This window comes from Pan paniscus, chromosome 9 (genome assembly GCF_029289425.2).
Source record: "Pan paniscus chromosome 9, NHGRI_mPanPan1-v2.0_pri, whole genome shotgun sequence".
Lineage (NCBI taxonomy): Eukaryota > Metazoa > Chordata > Mammalia > Primates > Hominidae > Pan > Pan paniscus.
Window position 1 is genome coordinate 93,796,210 of NC_073258.2, and position 16,112 is coordinate 93,812,321.

At 43.0% G+C, this 16,112-nt stretch overlaps 1 protein-coding gene across 1 annotated transcript; it reads left to right on the plus strand.

Annotated features, from left to right (window-relative positions):
* The first annotated feature begins 12,657 nt into the window (after positions 1–12,657).
* Positions 12,658–12,934, plus strand: LOC112441206 (small nuclear ribonucleoprotein G-like). Its single transcript, XM_034934212.1, has one exon. The coding sequence runs from the start codon at positions 12,707–12,709 to the stop codon at positions 12,932–12,934; it is 228 nt and encodes a 75-aa protein (XP_034790103.1). The 5' UTR covers positions 12,658–12,706.
* Positions 12,935–16,112: the final 3,178 nt, after the last annotated feature.

Below are 16,112 nucleotides of genomic sequence, written 5' to 3' on the forward strand. Positions count from 1 at the left end.
TTTGGGAGCCTCTGCATAGATTTCAGAGGCAGTACAGAAATGCCTGGATGTCCAGGAAGAAGTCTGCTGCAAGGATGGAGCCCTCATGAAGAACCTCTACCAGGGCAATGCAGAGGGGAAACACAGAGTCCCCACTGGGGCACTGCCTAGTGGAGCTGTGAGAAGATTGCCACCATCCTCCAGACCCCAGAATGGTAGATCCACCAACAGCTTGCACCATGTACCTGGAAAAGCCATGGCACTCAACATTTGCCCATGAAAGCAGCTGAGGGGGCATTGTACCCTGCATAGCCACAAGGGCGGAGATGCCTAGGGCCTTGGGAGCCCACCTTTTGCATCAATGTGGCCTGGATGTGAGACATGGAGTCAAAGGAGATTACTTTGGGGCTTTAAGATTTAATGGCTGCCCTACTGGGTTTTGAACTTGCATGGGGCCTGTAGCCCCTTTGTTTTGGCTGATTTCTCCTTTTGGGAATTGGACATTTACCCAATGCCTGTACCCCCATTATATCTTGCAAGTAACTAAATTATTTTTTATTTCACAGGCTCATAGGCAGCAGGGACTTGACTTGTCTCAGATGAGACTTTGGACTGTGGACTTTTGAGTTAATGCTGAAATGAGTTAAGACTTGGGGAACTGTGGAAAAGTGATGATTGTATTTTGCAATGAGAGAAGGACATAAAATTTTGGAGGTGCCAGGGGCAGAATGATATGGTTTGCATTTGTGCGCTTGCCCAAATCTCATGTTGGATTGTATACCCATTGTTGGAGGAGGGTCCTGATGGCAGGTGACTGGATCATGGGGATGGACTTCCCCCTTACTGTTCTCATGATAGTGAGTGAGTTTTCATGAGACTTGGTTGTTTAAAAGTGTGTGGCACATCCCTCCTCTCTCTCTCTTTTCTTCTGCTCTTACCATGTAAGGGTTGCCTACTTCCCCTTAGCCCTCTGCCATGACTGAAAGTTTCCTGAGGCCTCCCCAGCCATGCTTCCTGTGCAGCCTGCAGAGCTGTGAGTCAATTAAACCTCTTTTCTTTATAAATTACCCAGTCTCAGGTAGTTCTTTATAGCAGTGCAAAAATGGACTAATACACCAATTTTGATGATGGACTTTGTAAAATTGCAAAGATCATTACTGCAGTTGCCACTTCTAAGATTTGGTTACTTGTAAAACAGCAACAATTATTAAGAGCATGTTGACTTTCCCCATGCCTGACACATTTGGGGGCACTTTTCATGTACTGCTTTATTTCGCCCTCACTATAGCCCTATGAGCTGGGCACTGTTGCAATCCCTCTTTCACAACTGTGGCTGCTGAGATACAGAAACCTCATTTGAATATTGCTTTCCTGATACAATGCAAATGCATTTCATTATCCCCAGGTCTTCATGGCATAAGTGGCATTTAACCTAGCCTCAGGAGAGAACATTGGATATTTTTAAATGTAAGAAATAGGCTGAGATCCTAAGCAAAGAGCTTTAAAAGATCCTCTGAACTTGAAATGAAGGTCACCAGGTCAACTGTTGAAACCTTAATAGTCCTTTCCCCTCCAATAATTTTATCAACTGGTGCCACAGGATAGATAAAATTACTGCAGCTTTCAAGTTCAAGGTAATAAAGGAGATGGGGAAGATGCCATGGTGATGGTGGGAGAAATACAGACTTTTCAATGAATAGGGAAGACTACAGAAATAGAAAAAAACATAAAGGGCTGGATGCCTGGAATCCCAGCACTTTGGGAGGCTGAGCCTGACGTGGGAGCATTGTTTGAAGCCAAGAGTTTGAGAGCAGCCTGAGAAACACAGTGAGACTCCACCTCTACCAAAAAAATTAAACAATTAGCTGGGCATGATGGCACGTGCCTGTAGTACTGGCTACTCAGGAGGATGCAGTGAGATGATTGTCTGAGCCCAGGAGTTTGAGGCTGCAATGAGCTATGATCATGACACTACACTCCAGCCTGGGTGACAGAGCGAGGCCCCGTCTCTAAAAATAAATAACATAAAGGAAGGTGGTGAGAAGACCCAGCAAGTACTTCAGAATGGTGATAGTAAAATGTCAAAATGCACTCATGGCTTTAAAATTTTGGGGCAGAATTATTAGAAGTTAGGAGGAGGCTCAGAATCAGACTGCCTAGGTCAAAACTCCACTCTACTATTTTCTAGCTAAATTACTGAAACAGTTAGTTAGCTTTCTTTCTTTCTTTCTTCTTTTATTTATTTATTTATATTTTTTGAGACGGAGTCTCACTCTGTCACTAAGGCTGGAGCTGGAGTGCAGAGGCACTATCTCTGCTCACTGCAACCTCCGCTTCCTGGGTTCAAGCATTCTCCTGCCTCAGCTTCCAGCATAGCTAGGATTATAGTCACACACCACCACACCCAGCTAATTTTTGTATTTTTAGTAGAGACGAGGTTTCACCATGTTGACCAGGCTGGTCTTGAACTCCTGACCTCAAATGATATGCCTGCCTCCCAAAGTGCTGGGATTATAGCGCTTTGATTATAGGTGTGAGCCACCATGCCCAGCCAAGTTAGTTGGCTTTCATAAGCCTTGGTTTGCACCAAAAAATGAAGTAATAATATTATCTACTCCAATGGAAGAATTCATAAAATGGTGCCTTATATATGTTAAACTCTCAATAAATGATAGTTTATTATAGTCTCCATCTCAAAAAAATCTATTCATACAGATTTGGATGAAAAATGGTCTTTACAAACCTTCCTATGTTAAATAGGTCTTGAAAAAGGAAGAAGCCAATCTTAGTGATGGATACCTCAATTCTACTTCAAAATCATTTCATAAATGAGATAAGATATGAAAAATTTCTTAGAATAATGTTGAACACATAGTAAATGCTCCATAAATGGCAGATATTATAATATGAATTATTATTTATGATTGAACAATGGATATTTATGTATGTGGATGGCTGATTTGGGGCTACACCAGCTCTTACCCCAATTCTAAACCAAATTGCATGTCCAAAGAATGTCAGAACCTTTGTAACCCTTATTCTGTGAAAGCATGGACAGCTCACATGTGACCCCCTGTTGGGAAGATGACCAGTGTGGTGAGGGCCAGCCCAGGCACCCCAGGGGTAGGAAGGCCACAGAGCCTTTGTTGGGACAGAGTGAGGGGAAGGCAGTGGATCACATTCTCAGAAGGACAGAGCGGCAGGTGAAAAGTGGAGATTCTCTGTGACTGTGAGAGACATAGGCATGAGGTCACACACTTGACACATATCATTATCTAAAATGTGAAAGTAAAGAGATCATGGGCAATCTCAATAATATCTGTAATAAAACCAATATCTAGGCTGGGCGTGGTGGCTCATGCCTATAATCCTAGCACTTTGGGAGGCTGAGGCAGGAGGATCGCTTGAGGCTAGGAATTTGAGGCCAGCCTGGGCAACATAGTGAGACCCTGTCTCTACAAAATAAATAAGTAAATAATGTGTAATGTCTACCATATATATATATATATATATGTATATATTTGTTTTTTAAAAAATCAATATTTACTATTACTTTGGTGCAGGAATTGGCAAACTATGGCCTGAAGGCCAAAATCTGGCTCCCTCTAGCTTTTGTGCAGCCCATGTGCAAAGAATGGTTTTTACACTTTGATGTGGTTGAAAAAAATCAAAGGAGGAATGATATTTTATGATGTGTGAAAATCAAATGATATTCAAATTTAAGTGTCCATAAATAAAATTTCATTGGAATACAGCCACACTCATTCATTTATGTATGTGGATGGCTGATTTGAGGCTACACCAGCAGAGTTGAGTAGTTACAACAGCCCCGCAAATCCTGAAACACTAACTCTATTAATCATCTGTACCTTTACAGAAGAAGTTTACCCTGATCTAGGGCATTGTGCAATTCGGTGTCTTCTCATTCATTCACTCATTTAACAAATATTTTGTCCAGGCACCAAGGAGACTGAGATCCAAAGAGGCAGGGAAGAGAAATGAAACTGAGTTATAGCATCCATAGTGCTTCAACAGAGATAAATACATGCCAAAGACAGCAGTGCCATGAAGGAGTGGCTAGCTGATGGGGAGGGTTGCAAGGGTTTAGTCAAGGTTTCAGAAATGAAATAACAGTTCACCAGGTTCTCAAACATACAACACACAATGGGCAGTAGCCAGACAGTCTGCTGTCCCAGTTTTGCAGATGAGAATACAGGAGCGCGGAAAGGCCAATGGCATCCTTAAGGTTAACTGGTAAAGCAGGATCAGGGCAAGGTCAGAACCTCCAGGCTTCCCACTCCAGGCCCTTGTGCACTCCAGAAGCAGGCTGTGTGACAACCAGGGAAGAATCCTCTATGCAAGGGTGGGAAGCCAGCAGAGGGGAAAGACAAGATGACTATTTCAAGGCATAGATCAGATTTGGTCACGGAGACTGTTACCAGCAGCAAATTCATATGGATATGAGTCTGCAGACACCTCAATTCTTGCCCCCTTAGAAAAAAGAATTCAACTGGAAGGTCGTAAGGCAGAAGGAGAAACCAAGGCAAGTTTTAGAAAGTTTATTAAAAATCTTTAGAGCAGAAATGAAAAGAAGTAAAGTACACTTGGAAGAAGGCCAAGCAGGCAACTTGAAAGATCAAGTGTGCATTCTGGCCATTTTACTTGGGGTTTTATATGTTGGCATAGTTCTGGGGTCTCCTGTTACCTCTCCCCTGATTCTTCCCTTGGGGTGGGCTCTCCACATGTGCAGTGGCCTGCTAGCACTTGGGAGGGGAGCACATGCAGGGTGTATATTGGAGTTGTATGCATGCTCACCTGAGGCTTCTTCCCCCACCAGTCTAGTTTTCCTAGAGGAAGGTCATATACCAGTTAAACTCTGCTATTTTGCCTCCTGATGCATGCGCTTAAGCCCACTTGCTCAACTCCTGAGATCTTATCAGGAAGCTGTTGATCACCAGTTTCAGGTTTTTCTATTTATTGGGAAACTGCCTTTCCCTAGCCCCAACTGTAACCAATTATTATTTGAAAGAGACAGTTAACAACCACCTGACCATCACCTGATGGTCAGCTGACATTCCTGGTTTGTGTTGGGGGGTGTTGAAGGTATTCCTCTTCTCCCCTACTCATCCCTAACTAGCTACGTACTATAACAGATACAACCACTGGCAGTGGAAGCTCAAAGTGCATGCTGGTGCAGGACAAATGGACCTTCCAAATGACCACCTGAGAACATGAGCAATTGCTTTATGGACTGTAAGTTACTATTCTGAGTACTTTATGCTGTCTGTGTTTTAGGAGAACTGATGCCAAAGCCTGCATTTTGTTACCTTCTTTGGAATCATTGGGAATATCCCAAGTTTGAAGTCTGATTTGTTTCTATTGCTCTGGTTTGGGACACATCCATGGAAGCCTAGAAGAGGAGAGGATTATCCTTTTAAATTTAGCCATTTTCCAACCTTTTTTTTAAATTTGCTTTGTTTTGTTTTCTTTCAGCAAATGTGTTAAATGCCTACCATGTGTTAGGAATTTTTACATTATGTCATTTCAATAAATTATGGTTACTAGTAAATGGCAATTGTGCTGAACATATAAATGTTTTATTTTATTTTATTGTATTATCAAAACAGCCCTATGAAATACAGGTTTGTAAATTTGGAAGTGGAAGATCAGAATGAGTGAAAAAGGAAAAACGAACTGACGTTATTTCAGTGCCAGTGACAAAATTCAAAAGGCATGTCATTTTTTTTTGCTATTATAAATAAGGCAGCAGAGAATAACACTGAAATAAAGAAAAAACTTTTTATTATGCAAAAAATTATATCCAAATTTTTAATTAACATTGATGCTGCCTGATACTCCAGTGGCTACTGATTACCCCTGGAGATGGACATTTGTTAATGTGATATTGAACTTTCCCCTCACACAGAGGAGACCCTGAGTATCTGCTGAAAATGCGCAGTTGGGGATGTAAGGATTCTCGGGGCTCCATAATCTTGAATCTATGCTCAGTCCTTCCTCCCTTCTTTCTCCCTCATCCTTGTTCTCTCCATCTCTGGTCCTCATCTGGCTTAGACTATCTCTGAGGGTCCTTCTTAGAGCTGCTGCTGGTGATCCTACAGCTGGAGAGCAGGAAGGGGATACTTAGCTTTCCTATTTTAACAACAGTAATCCACTCAGGTGGAACGAGAGCATTTGCAGGCTGTTAATGTTCTTACTAATTAAAGTTTACAGCATGTGAGAAATTCACCTTTAAGGAGTTACAATTTATTTTCCCATTCACGACCCTTGGTATCATGACCAGTAAATGAAAATCTAATAACTTTCTTCATCATGAGATGCTGTTTGTCTTTTCTTTGTTTTCTTCTAAAGCTGTAGGAGGAAATTGAATGTAAAAATTGGATGAACTGCTTCCCTGTGGGGGTATTAGTCATCCTGCTGACTGAACTCCAAATTTAATCCCTTATCATTTCTCACCCATTACAAAGGCAACTCAGCCATTAGAGAGTATGGCCCTGACACCCATAGATCCTGGCTCAGACTCCAAGAGGCCCTGGGTATTGATAACAAGGGGGAGACACAGGAGGACTTTAACTTCTGCAAATACCGTAGCATAATGCATGCAGCACAGGCTGCCTGGGAACTTAGCTCTAGCTTTGTAATTTACTAGGTGTGTGACCTAGAGTAAGTTACTCTCGGGTCTCCATAACCTTGAATCTATGCTCAGTACTTCCTCCCTTCTTTCTCCCTCATCCTTGTTCCCTCCATCTCTGGTCCTCATCTGGCTTTATGAGCCTCAGTTTCCTCATCTGTCAAATGGGAATGATAATAGCACCTACCTCATAGAATTGTGAGTATTTAGTTAATCTATATGGTGGGCTTAAAACAGTCCTGAACATAGAGCCCACTAAATGTTCACTATTATTACTTACACTTGTCACTGGCTTATAAAATGGAAGCATCCAAGTCAGAGCTGCCCTGAGAAAAAATATTTCAACCTAGGTAGACAGATTAATTCCCTTGGCAGCTGGATCTTCACTTTAAATAAAATGCATTTGCCTTTGTGGGGATTTATTTGCATGAAGCATTCATTCATTTTTTTCATCCAGTCACTACAAATGGCAAATGGTGAGATCCAGGAATAAACCTATTCATTTATTTATTCATTCAATAAATACTCATTATCAGGTTTTGATGTCCACATAGCAAGTGTATAGATATTTCACAATTACAAATCTAGGTAACAAATCATTATATAAAATGTTTTATACTACTTTGACCCATTCACTTTCAAGATGACCTGAAAAACTAGGTTTGAATATAGAATTCTTGGAACGCTCACAGTTCTGTGCTCAAATGTGACAGTGCGAGGATTGCTGGCCCTAGCCCTCCAACCATGGCCTGACAACTTTTTTCCCACCCAAGCTGAGTTCTGTACCATGTATCCTTGCACACAGGTGTGTGGATGCTCTACCTTGCATGTCCAAGCTGCACACACAGCTTCACCCACCACTCCATGGACATGCCTCAGGCCAAAAGGCACTCATTCTAATGGCATCATCCACCTTCCTGAGAATAGGCCCAGGTAAGAGGCAGATAGAGACCATGGACGTGGGTCCTGGGCCTTTGGGGTAGAAATTTTAGAGTCCTGGGCACTTAGAAGGAGGATGTAGCCTTGGGTGGACAATTCCCCTTGGACCTATAGACTTTTTACCTCACACAGCTGGAGGAGGGCAGGAGCAGGATTCAGGCAAAGGCCTCCTTGTTTGGATCTAAGGGCATCATCATTTAGTAAGCCCCTCTGTGTGCACTCACTGTCCTCAAAACTGGAGATACCATGGTGAGAAGATAGATGTGGTATAGAGCTTATAAGATGGAAAAACATTCACCAACCCTTGATATAAACAATACATTCTAATTGTGATGACACCATGAAAGAGAAATCCAAGGTGGTGTGAGCTTGTGGAGAGAGACAGCTCTAATCTCATCTGGGGTTGCACATGCTTTCCTGGGAAAGCTACATAAGCTGAGACCTGGAGGAGACAGAAGGTAAAGAGGGTGTGAGAGAGACTTCTAAGCACAGGGAGCATCACGTGCAAAGGTACTGCAGTGGAAAGGACCCAAAGAAAGTTAATACTTCTGGAGTGAATAGAAAGACTGGGCTGGGCGCGGTGGCTCACGCCTGTAATCCCAGCACTTTGGGAGGCCAAGGCGGGCGGATCACAAGGTCAGGAGATTGAGACCATCCTGGCTAACACGGTGAAACCCCGTCTCCACTAAAAAATACAAAAAAAATAGCCAGGCGTGGTGGCAGGCACCTGTAGTCCCAGCTACTGGGGAGGCTGAGGCAGGAGAACGGCGTGAACCTGGGAGGCGTAGCTTGCAGTGAGCCGAGATCACGCTACTGCACCCCAGCCTGGGCGACGGAGAGAGACTCGTCTCAAAAAAAAGAAAGAAAGACTGACAGGGTATAGAATATGACTAGGGATGAAGGAAAGGGTAAGATACTTCAGGGTGGGATGGGGATTTTGTTTTGTAAGGACTTTGGTATTTATCTAGGAGCAATGGGAAGGCATTTAAAGATTTTAATCAGGGGTGTAATCTGATGAGATCTGAATTTTTAAAGGTTCTCTTTGCCTGCAGCTTAGAGAAGGGACTGGGGAGAAAGGGCACAGGAGTGGACATCATGAGTCCAGTTGGGAGACTAATACAAACACAGTGGTGGCTTAGAAAGGATGTGGAGAGAAATGGATGAATAAATCCATTCGTTTAGTGCAGAGCTAAATGAATGTGGAGGTGAAGTGTGGGGAAGTATCGCAGATAAACTTCCAAGTGTCTGGCTTAGCACTGGGTGGCTTGTGGGGCATGTTTGGTGGGGACAAGATAGGCTGTGTTTGAGGTGATGGTGAGAAAGCCAAATGGAAACAATGACAGGGAGCTCGGAGAAGATGCCCGGGTTGGACTTGCCAACGAGTAGAAGGCGACTGGCATCACGGGAGGAGATGGGGTCACATAAGCAACGTCTCACTGCAGGACTCTCACCTCAGGGAGAAGAGACCAGGGGCGGCTGAGCCCTCAGGAGTTCCACAATTTCCTGTTGGACTCAATGACTTCCATCATCCTGGTCCAAGCTGCAGTCCTCCCTGTTCCCACGTGGCAGTCAGACTGATCCTTATAGAAAACATGTCAGATGAGCTTAAAACCTTCTCCTCAGCCTAAAACCCTCCAGCAGCCCCCAGTCACTCAGGAGAAAAGCCAGAAACCTCACAGAGGAGCATAAGGCCTTGCAGAATTCAGCACATACACTACTTCCCCCGTTAACTCTCTGACATGATTGTCAAGTGCTCACCCTCTCATCCCTGCACCAGGGCATTTGCACTGATGTTCCCTCTGCCTGAAATGCTTTTCCCTCTCGTGTTACATGGCTCACTTCCTTAGCTCCATGTGACGTTTTCAGGTTCCTGCTAAACAGTGAGCTTCATGAGGACAAGGGTTTTTCTCTCTCCCTTCTTCATTGCTATTTTCTAGCACCTAGAAAAGTGACTAACACATACTCTGTCTTCAACAAAAATTTGTTGGATGAAAAAAATGAATGAAAAAATTTTAAAAAGTCTGTGGGAGACAAAGTAGCAAACTTAAGAAGTCAAATTTGCTCATTTCTGCTTAAACTTCTGACTCTGTGACAACATGCAGCTCTCTGAAAGATAGTTTGAGGACAAAACAGGAGATAGCACATGGCCCCCATGTCTCTTGCCTGAGTCAACATAATTCCTTAAAAGGATAAATGATCCTGGCCCTTGGCTTTTCTTACACATAAGATGTCTGACCGGGTTAGTGATCATACTTTTACAATCTATAACCAAAGGTACTTTAGTAATCTATGACCAGATGTACTCTTACACTGAAGCCTTGATTTGATTCTGCTATAATATAACTTCTGAGCCAGTTTGATGTGATTTTGCATGTACTGAACCTCCACCACCTGTATCTAAACAGTGGGCTGAAGCCCTGTGTCATAGCGGTCTGACAGAACCTCTGACAGAGCAGAAGGGCTGTTCCTGGGCTGTCGGCCTCTGTCTATAATCCTCAGGAAGCCTTCTGAATAAAACTAACTTTAATTATTTAAAAGTTTTGCCAGGCGTGGTGGCTCATGCCTGTAATCCCAGCACTTTGGGGGTCCAAGGCAGGCGGATCACCTTAAGTCAGGAGTTCGAGACCAGCCTGGCCAACATAGTGAAACCCTGTCTCTACTAAAAATACAAAAATTAGCTGGGTGTGGTGGTGTGTGTTTGTAATCCCAGTTACTCAGGAGGCTGAGGCAGGAGAATCGCTTGAACCCGGGAGGAGGAGGTTGCAATGAGCCGAGATGGTGCCACTGCATTCCAGCCTGGGCCAGAGAGTGAGACTCTGTTAAGAAAAAAAAAAAAAAAAAAAGGCTGGGTGCGGTGGCTCACGCCTGTAATCCCAGCACTTTGGGAGCCTGAGGAGGGTGGATCACGGGGTCAGGAGATCGAGATCATCCTGGCTAACATGGTGAAACCCCGTCTCTACTAAAAATACAAAAAAATTAGCCGGGCTTGGTGGCGGGCGCCTGCAGTCCCAGCGACTCAGGAGGCTGAGGCAGGAGAATGGCGTGAACTCAGGAGGCGGAGCTTGCAGTGAGCTGAGATCGCACCACTGCACTCCAGCCTGGGCAACAGAGCGAGACTCCGTCTCAAAAAAAAAAAAAAAAAAAAAAAAAAAGCTTGGCTTTTTTTCTTTAGTCAATATAAGGTAAGATGATAATAAGTTGACAAAGAAGCTGAAATGTATCTGCCACTTAAGAAAAACAATGTCCAGTAAAAGATATTTCAAAAATTAGCAAGCTATCAGCTCCATTGAAAACAAAGTAAAATGAAAACGGAAAGGTTTCATGTGAGCCCTTCACACTCCAATATTGACCAGATTGGTAAGCTACATGAAGACAGGAATTTTAGTCTGTCTGGTTTACAATGTATTTCCAATGCTTGGCACAGTGTCTGCAGCACAGTAGATGCTAAAATGTATATCCTGAACTTATAAATTGTCAAAAGACAAAATGACAACAAATTTAGTTATAGAACTAGCTGGCTTTTATTTGCAATTCATGAATTGGGGCAACCTCCATTCTACAAAATAGAATGAGAGCTTCCACCAGGCAAGGGCAGAATAGTGGGTTTTATAAGGTGGAAACAAGAAAACAGAACAATAGAAAAACAATCGATCCGTTAACATCAGGTTACTTTTTTGTAAGGGTTACAGCAGAGGAAACTTTCTGATTATGATGACTCAGGTAGAGTAGAATATCCTGTTTTCTGGAAAAACTGATCTGTTTGTTGATCTATCTGCTTCTTAAAGTTTCTGTTTGATTATGTGGAATTTAGCATGGGTGAATCCATTTTGGTTTGGTTTGGTCTGTTGGGGCCTAATACAGGAGCTCAGCCCAAAACAATGGTCTCCCATAATTTTTGTTTAATAATAAATTGCCATGGATGTCATTCATTGGTGACCTTGGCAATGGTCACAAATGGTTAGCAGTGTTGAGTATGTAATAAAGGTAGAGGCCAACCGCAGGGTCTGGGGGTGTTCGAGGGCTAAGCTGATTAAGCCTGCCAAATGTAATCAAACTGCTTTGCTTGCTTTTAATTGCTTACTTTTAGTTGATCTTAAAACTCCCACTAGCTAACATCAGATAAGGTCTCTGACTGTGGGTCACTATAGTAACAGTTGCTTAAAGCTGCAACTGTTACTATAGGGGGGAAGCCCTTCTCCAGTTCAAGCTGGTTGAGACCACTGATCCTTCAACTGGGCCTGTGCAGGTGACCAAAGAATGACCTTTCAATGTCAGAGAGCCAAAAACTCCACCCTCAGATCATGCTAACACTGCCATTTTCTGCACACATGTCATGTGATGAACTGTGTAGCTCAATTATGCTTGCAGAAATCCCAACAACCTCACCTTTCCTACCTGCCAATCATCTTTTCCAACTCTTTAGACCATCCTGCTTTCTATCTCATAAGCATCTCCAAGCTCTATTTTTGGGGAGGCCTGCTGGAGATTTGTTCTTCTGCTTCCTTGCATTACAGTGTTGTGAATACAATTTTTCCTCTTAGGCAGAAATCCATCATCACAGTGATTGGATTGCTGTGTGATGGCAGAATGAACCTGGTCACTAACAAAAGAGGTAAAGAAGTAGCTAAAGGGGGATATGAGATCAAGGAGGGTTTTCATTAGGTTTTTAAGAGGGAGAGGCGGAAACTTGCCCAAATGCTTATTGGAAGGAGCCAGGAGAGACTGAGATACAGATTTACGAGAGAACAGATAAAATTAATATAGTGTAAGCTCCTCAAGAAGGCAGGCTGAGACCCAGACATTGCCTAGGAAGACAGCCTCTCTTCTCCAGGAACAGGACAGATTGAGGGGTTAACACAGTAGGAGGTGAGTCTGTGAAAGCAATGAGCATTTCCTATGATAGCTTCTGTTTTCTCTGTGTAGTAGGAAGGGGGTCATGGGCTTGGAGAAAGCAAGGGAGGAGGGAAGCTTGGAGGTTTGCAGACAAAGGAGAAGACTTGAAATTTTGGACACAGGCCCACGATCAATTGGCTAATAGAATGAGTGATATCAGACACGAAACACTGGGCCTATCTGTGAAGTGTGATGGAGGCCATAAATTCCATTTCAGTGCATCTCTGAGCCTGCTCAGTAGACACCATGAACAAAGCTCACTCTCTCAAGTTGAAAAAACGTATGGACAAGTTGTCACTGAAATTAAATGGTGGTAGATGTGTCCAAGGAATACTGTGGGGATTCAGTCATTTTATGAATCTTATGATAGATGAATGTGTGAAGATGGCAATTAGTGGGCAACAGAACAATATTAGAACAGTGGAAATAGGAGGAAACAGTATCATCACGTTAAAAGCCTTGGAACAAGTCTAAATAATGGCTGTCCAGCAGAGGAATTCATGTCCCCTCTCCAAAGGGTCTTTCTATGATGTAAAAATTAGATCGTGTACATTTTCATATTAAACTTTTTATTAAATAAACTTTTGTAATAGTCAAAAAAGTTGGACACAGAATGACAGAGGGTAGGTGGTAGTGTTAAATAGGTGGGTGTGATATTGCTATGTACTAAGAAATATACATTTTTATTTTCATCCTCCCCTAAAACCCTTGGAATCATTCCTAAAATCCTTGGACTCTCCAAAGGGATAAATGTCTCTTTGCATGCAAATAAAATTATTTTTGGCTACGGTGTCCTATAGTGTCTGCGAGTGGGGGTTGGTTGGCAGGGAAACCAACCATGTGATTAGAAGGTTGGAACTTTCAGCCCCCTGTCTCCAGGGAGGGTAAAAAAACTGAAGGTTGAGTTGATCACCAGTGGCCAATTATTTAATCAATCAGCACTACATAAATGAAGCCTCCATAAAAACTCAGAAGGACAGATTCTGAGAGCTTCCAGGTTGCTGAACACATGGAGATACCTGGAGCATGGTGCATCCTGGGAGGGTATGGAAGATCTGTAGCCTTCCCACATACCTCTTATGTACCTCTTCATCTGGCAGTTCATCTACATGCTCCATAACTTTATTTATTTATTTATTTATTTGTTTGTTTATTTATTTTTATTTATTTATTTTTGAGACGGAGTCTGACCCTGTCGCCCTGGCTGGAGTGCAGTGGCGCGATCTTGACTCACTGCAAGCTCTGCCTCCCAGGTTCACGCCATTCTCCTGCCTCAGCCTCCGGAGTAGCTGGACTACAGGTGCCCGCCACCACGCCCGGCTAATTTTTTTGTATTTTTAGTAGAGACGGGGTTTCACCGTATTAGCCAGGATGGTCTTGATCTCCTGACCTCGTGATCCGCCCACCTTGGCCTCCCAAGGTGCTGGGATTACAGGTGTGAGCCACCATGTCTGGCCCATGCTCCATAACTTTGTAACAAACTGGTAAACATAAGTATTTCTCTGAGTTCTGTGAGCTATTCTAGCAAATGGTTAAACCCAAGGAGGAGGTCATGGGAACCGTTGATTTATGGCTAGTTGCTCAGAAGTACAGGTAACAACCTTGTGCTTGCAATTGGTATCTGAAGTTGGGGGCCATCTCGTGGGGCTGAGCCCTTTAGTGGTGAGGTCTGTGCTAACTCTCAGAATTAAATTGTAAGACACCCAGTTAATGCCTACAGAGGATTGGAGAATTGTTGATGTGAAAAACCCACACATCTGGTGTCAAAAGTGAAGTAATTGAGTAAAGAAAAACAGTTTGTTTTTCCCTTTTGAGTGGGGGAGGATGCATGGTGGGGCCCAAATGAGGAAGCCTCTGGTTATTAAATAGAATAGATCAAACAAATATAGCTTGTAGGTCAAGGGGTCTAAGAGCCATAGACCTCAATTTCCTTATTATTTGGAGAAAATAATTATGAGATGAAGTAGCAAATATCTGCCTCTGGCCAGCCTCACAGCCAGCCCTTGCAGTGAAGAAGCCATGCCTCAGGTTTTCATGTCTCTTACCTGAATCACTGTGTTTTTTAGAAAAGATAAGCTCAGTGATCTCAGCCCTTGCCTTTTCTTGTACGTAACGTCTGACAGTATTAATGATTTTCCCTCTGCAATCTATAATCAGATGTGCTCTCACACCCAGACTTTGATGAGATTTTGCTTTAATGTAACTTCTGAGCACATGTAGAACCTCCACCATCTAATACGTAAGTTATGGGTTCATACACTGCTTTGGAGCAGTCTAACCAAAACTGAAAGATTCACCTGGGTTGCCATCTTCAGGAAGACTCAGTGAAACTAACTTTAATTCTGTAAAAGCCTAGGTTTCTCTTTCATTGACACAATCTGTGATCCCTCACAGTTTTTACATTTTACAACTCTGCTGGGCCCATATAGATATCAGAATAATGTTGGCTTCTTCTAACATCTTAAGGTAACTGAGAAGGTTGCTTCACCTCAGACAGAAATTCCATTAGAGTCACGGGGCACAGAGGTTTTTTACTATTCTCTGACCTCTCCAGGAAGCAATAATGCATTATTTCATGAACTAGAAGCAAGTAACCTGAGAATCTCTGCTATTCATATTTGGCATCACTGTGTGGGCATTGACCTCTATGTGTGTGCCCGAGTGATTCAAGGCTTGCAGTGGAAGATAATCTACTATAGGACGTGCAACCCCCACTCCTGTGTGGGGCATGGTGAAAAAGACCACTGGTTCTGGAGTCAGGGAATCTGGGTTCAAATACTAGATCTTCCACTTGGGGAAGAGAAGTCATGTTGATGGAGGGGAACCTCTCTAAGCCTCTGGTTTCCTAACCAAAGAGGCCAATGATAAGGCCAGCCAACTGTGCACAGGTACTTACTGGAATACTCAACATTCTGAGCCAGCCGCTATTGTGAGTGTGTCTTATAGTAACTCATTTTATCTTCGCAACTTTCTAAGAAGGTACTATTTTCATCTTTATTTAACAGGTAAAAGAAACTGAGACACAAAGATGTTAAGTGATTTGCCCAAGGACACCCAGTTAGTGAGAGTCAAGCCTGTCTGACTTGGGTTGGTGTTCTCACCCACTCACAGCAGCTGCTCCAGGCACTAGTGAGATGTGCCACTTACTGAAGCCTGCACACCTTATGTTGTGTTTAGTTATCACAATAACCCACAGCGTCATTATGATGCCTCTTTCATGAATAAGACTGTGGAAGCTCACAAAAGTTACTCTATTTGCCCAAGACCAACAGAGCCACTCTGGCAAAGCCAAGATTAACTGGCTTCCAGACCTGCTCTCTTCCTATGACAATAAGGTAACACATGGAAAATGCTTGGTAACTTGTAAAACTCTGTATTGACAATGGTATTACCATTCTCAGTGGTCCTTACTCTCTCTAGAGCTCACAACTTTGTGTTGCTTTTACAGATAAGAAAATTGAGTTCCAGGGCAGTAAGTTAATTTGCTAGCATTCCACAGCAGAGTTGGGTTTGGAACCAGGTCTGTGCTTCTCAAACTGGAGGCCCTTAGGCCCAGGGGTAATGGATAAGGTGTTCTGCATAAAGATGGTGTATCCTTCTACAGAATTTATTTTATTCAGATATTTGGGTAAAAATATCATTTTTATGTTAA

Coding starts and splice junctions, on each gene's coding strand:
- LOC112441206 (XM_034934212.1), top strand. CDS start 12,707: ATGAACAAAGCTCACTCTCTCAAGTTGAAAAAACGTATGGACAAGTTG.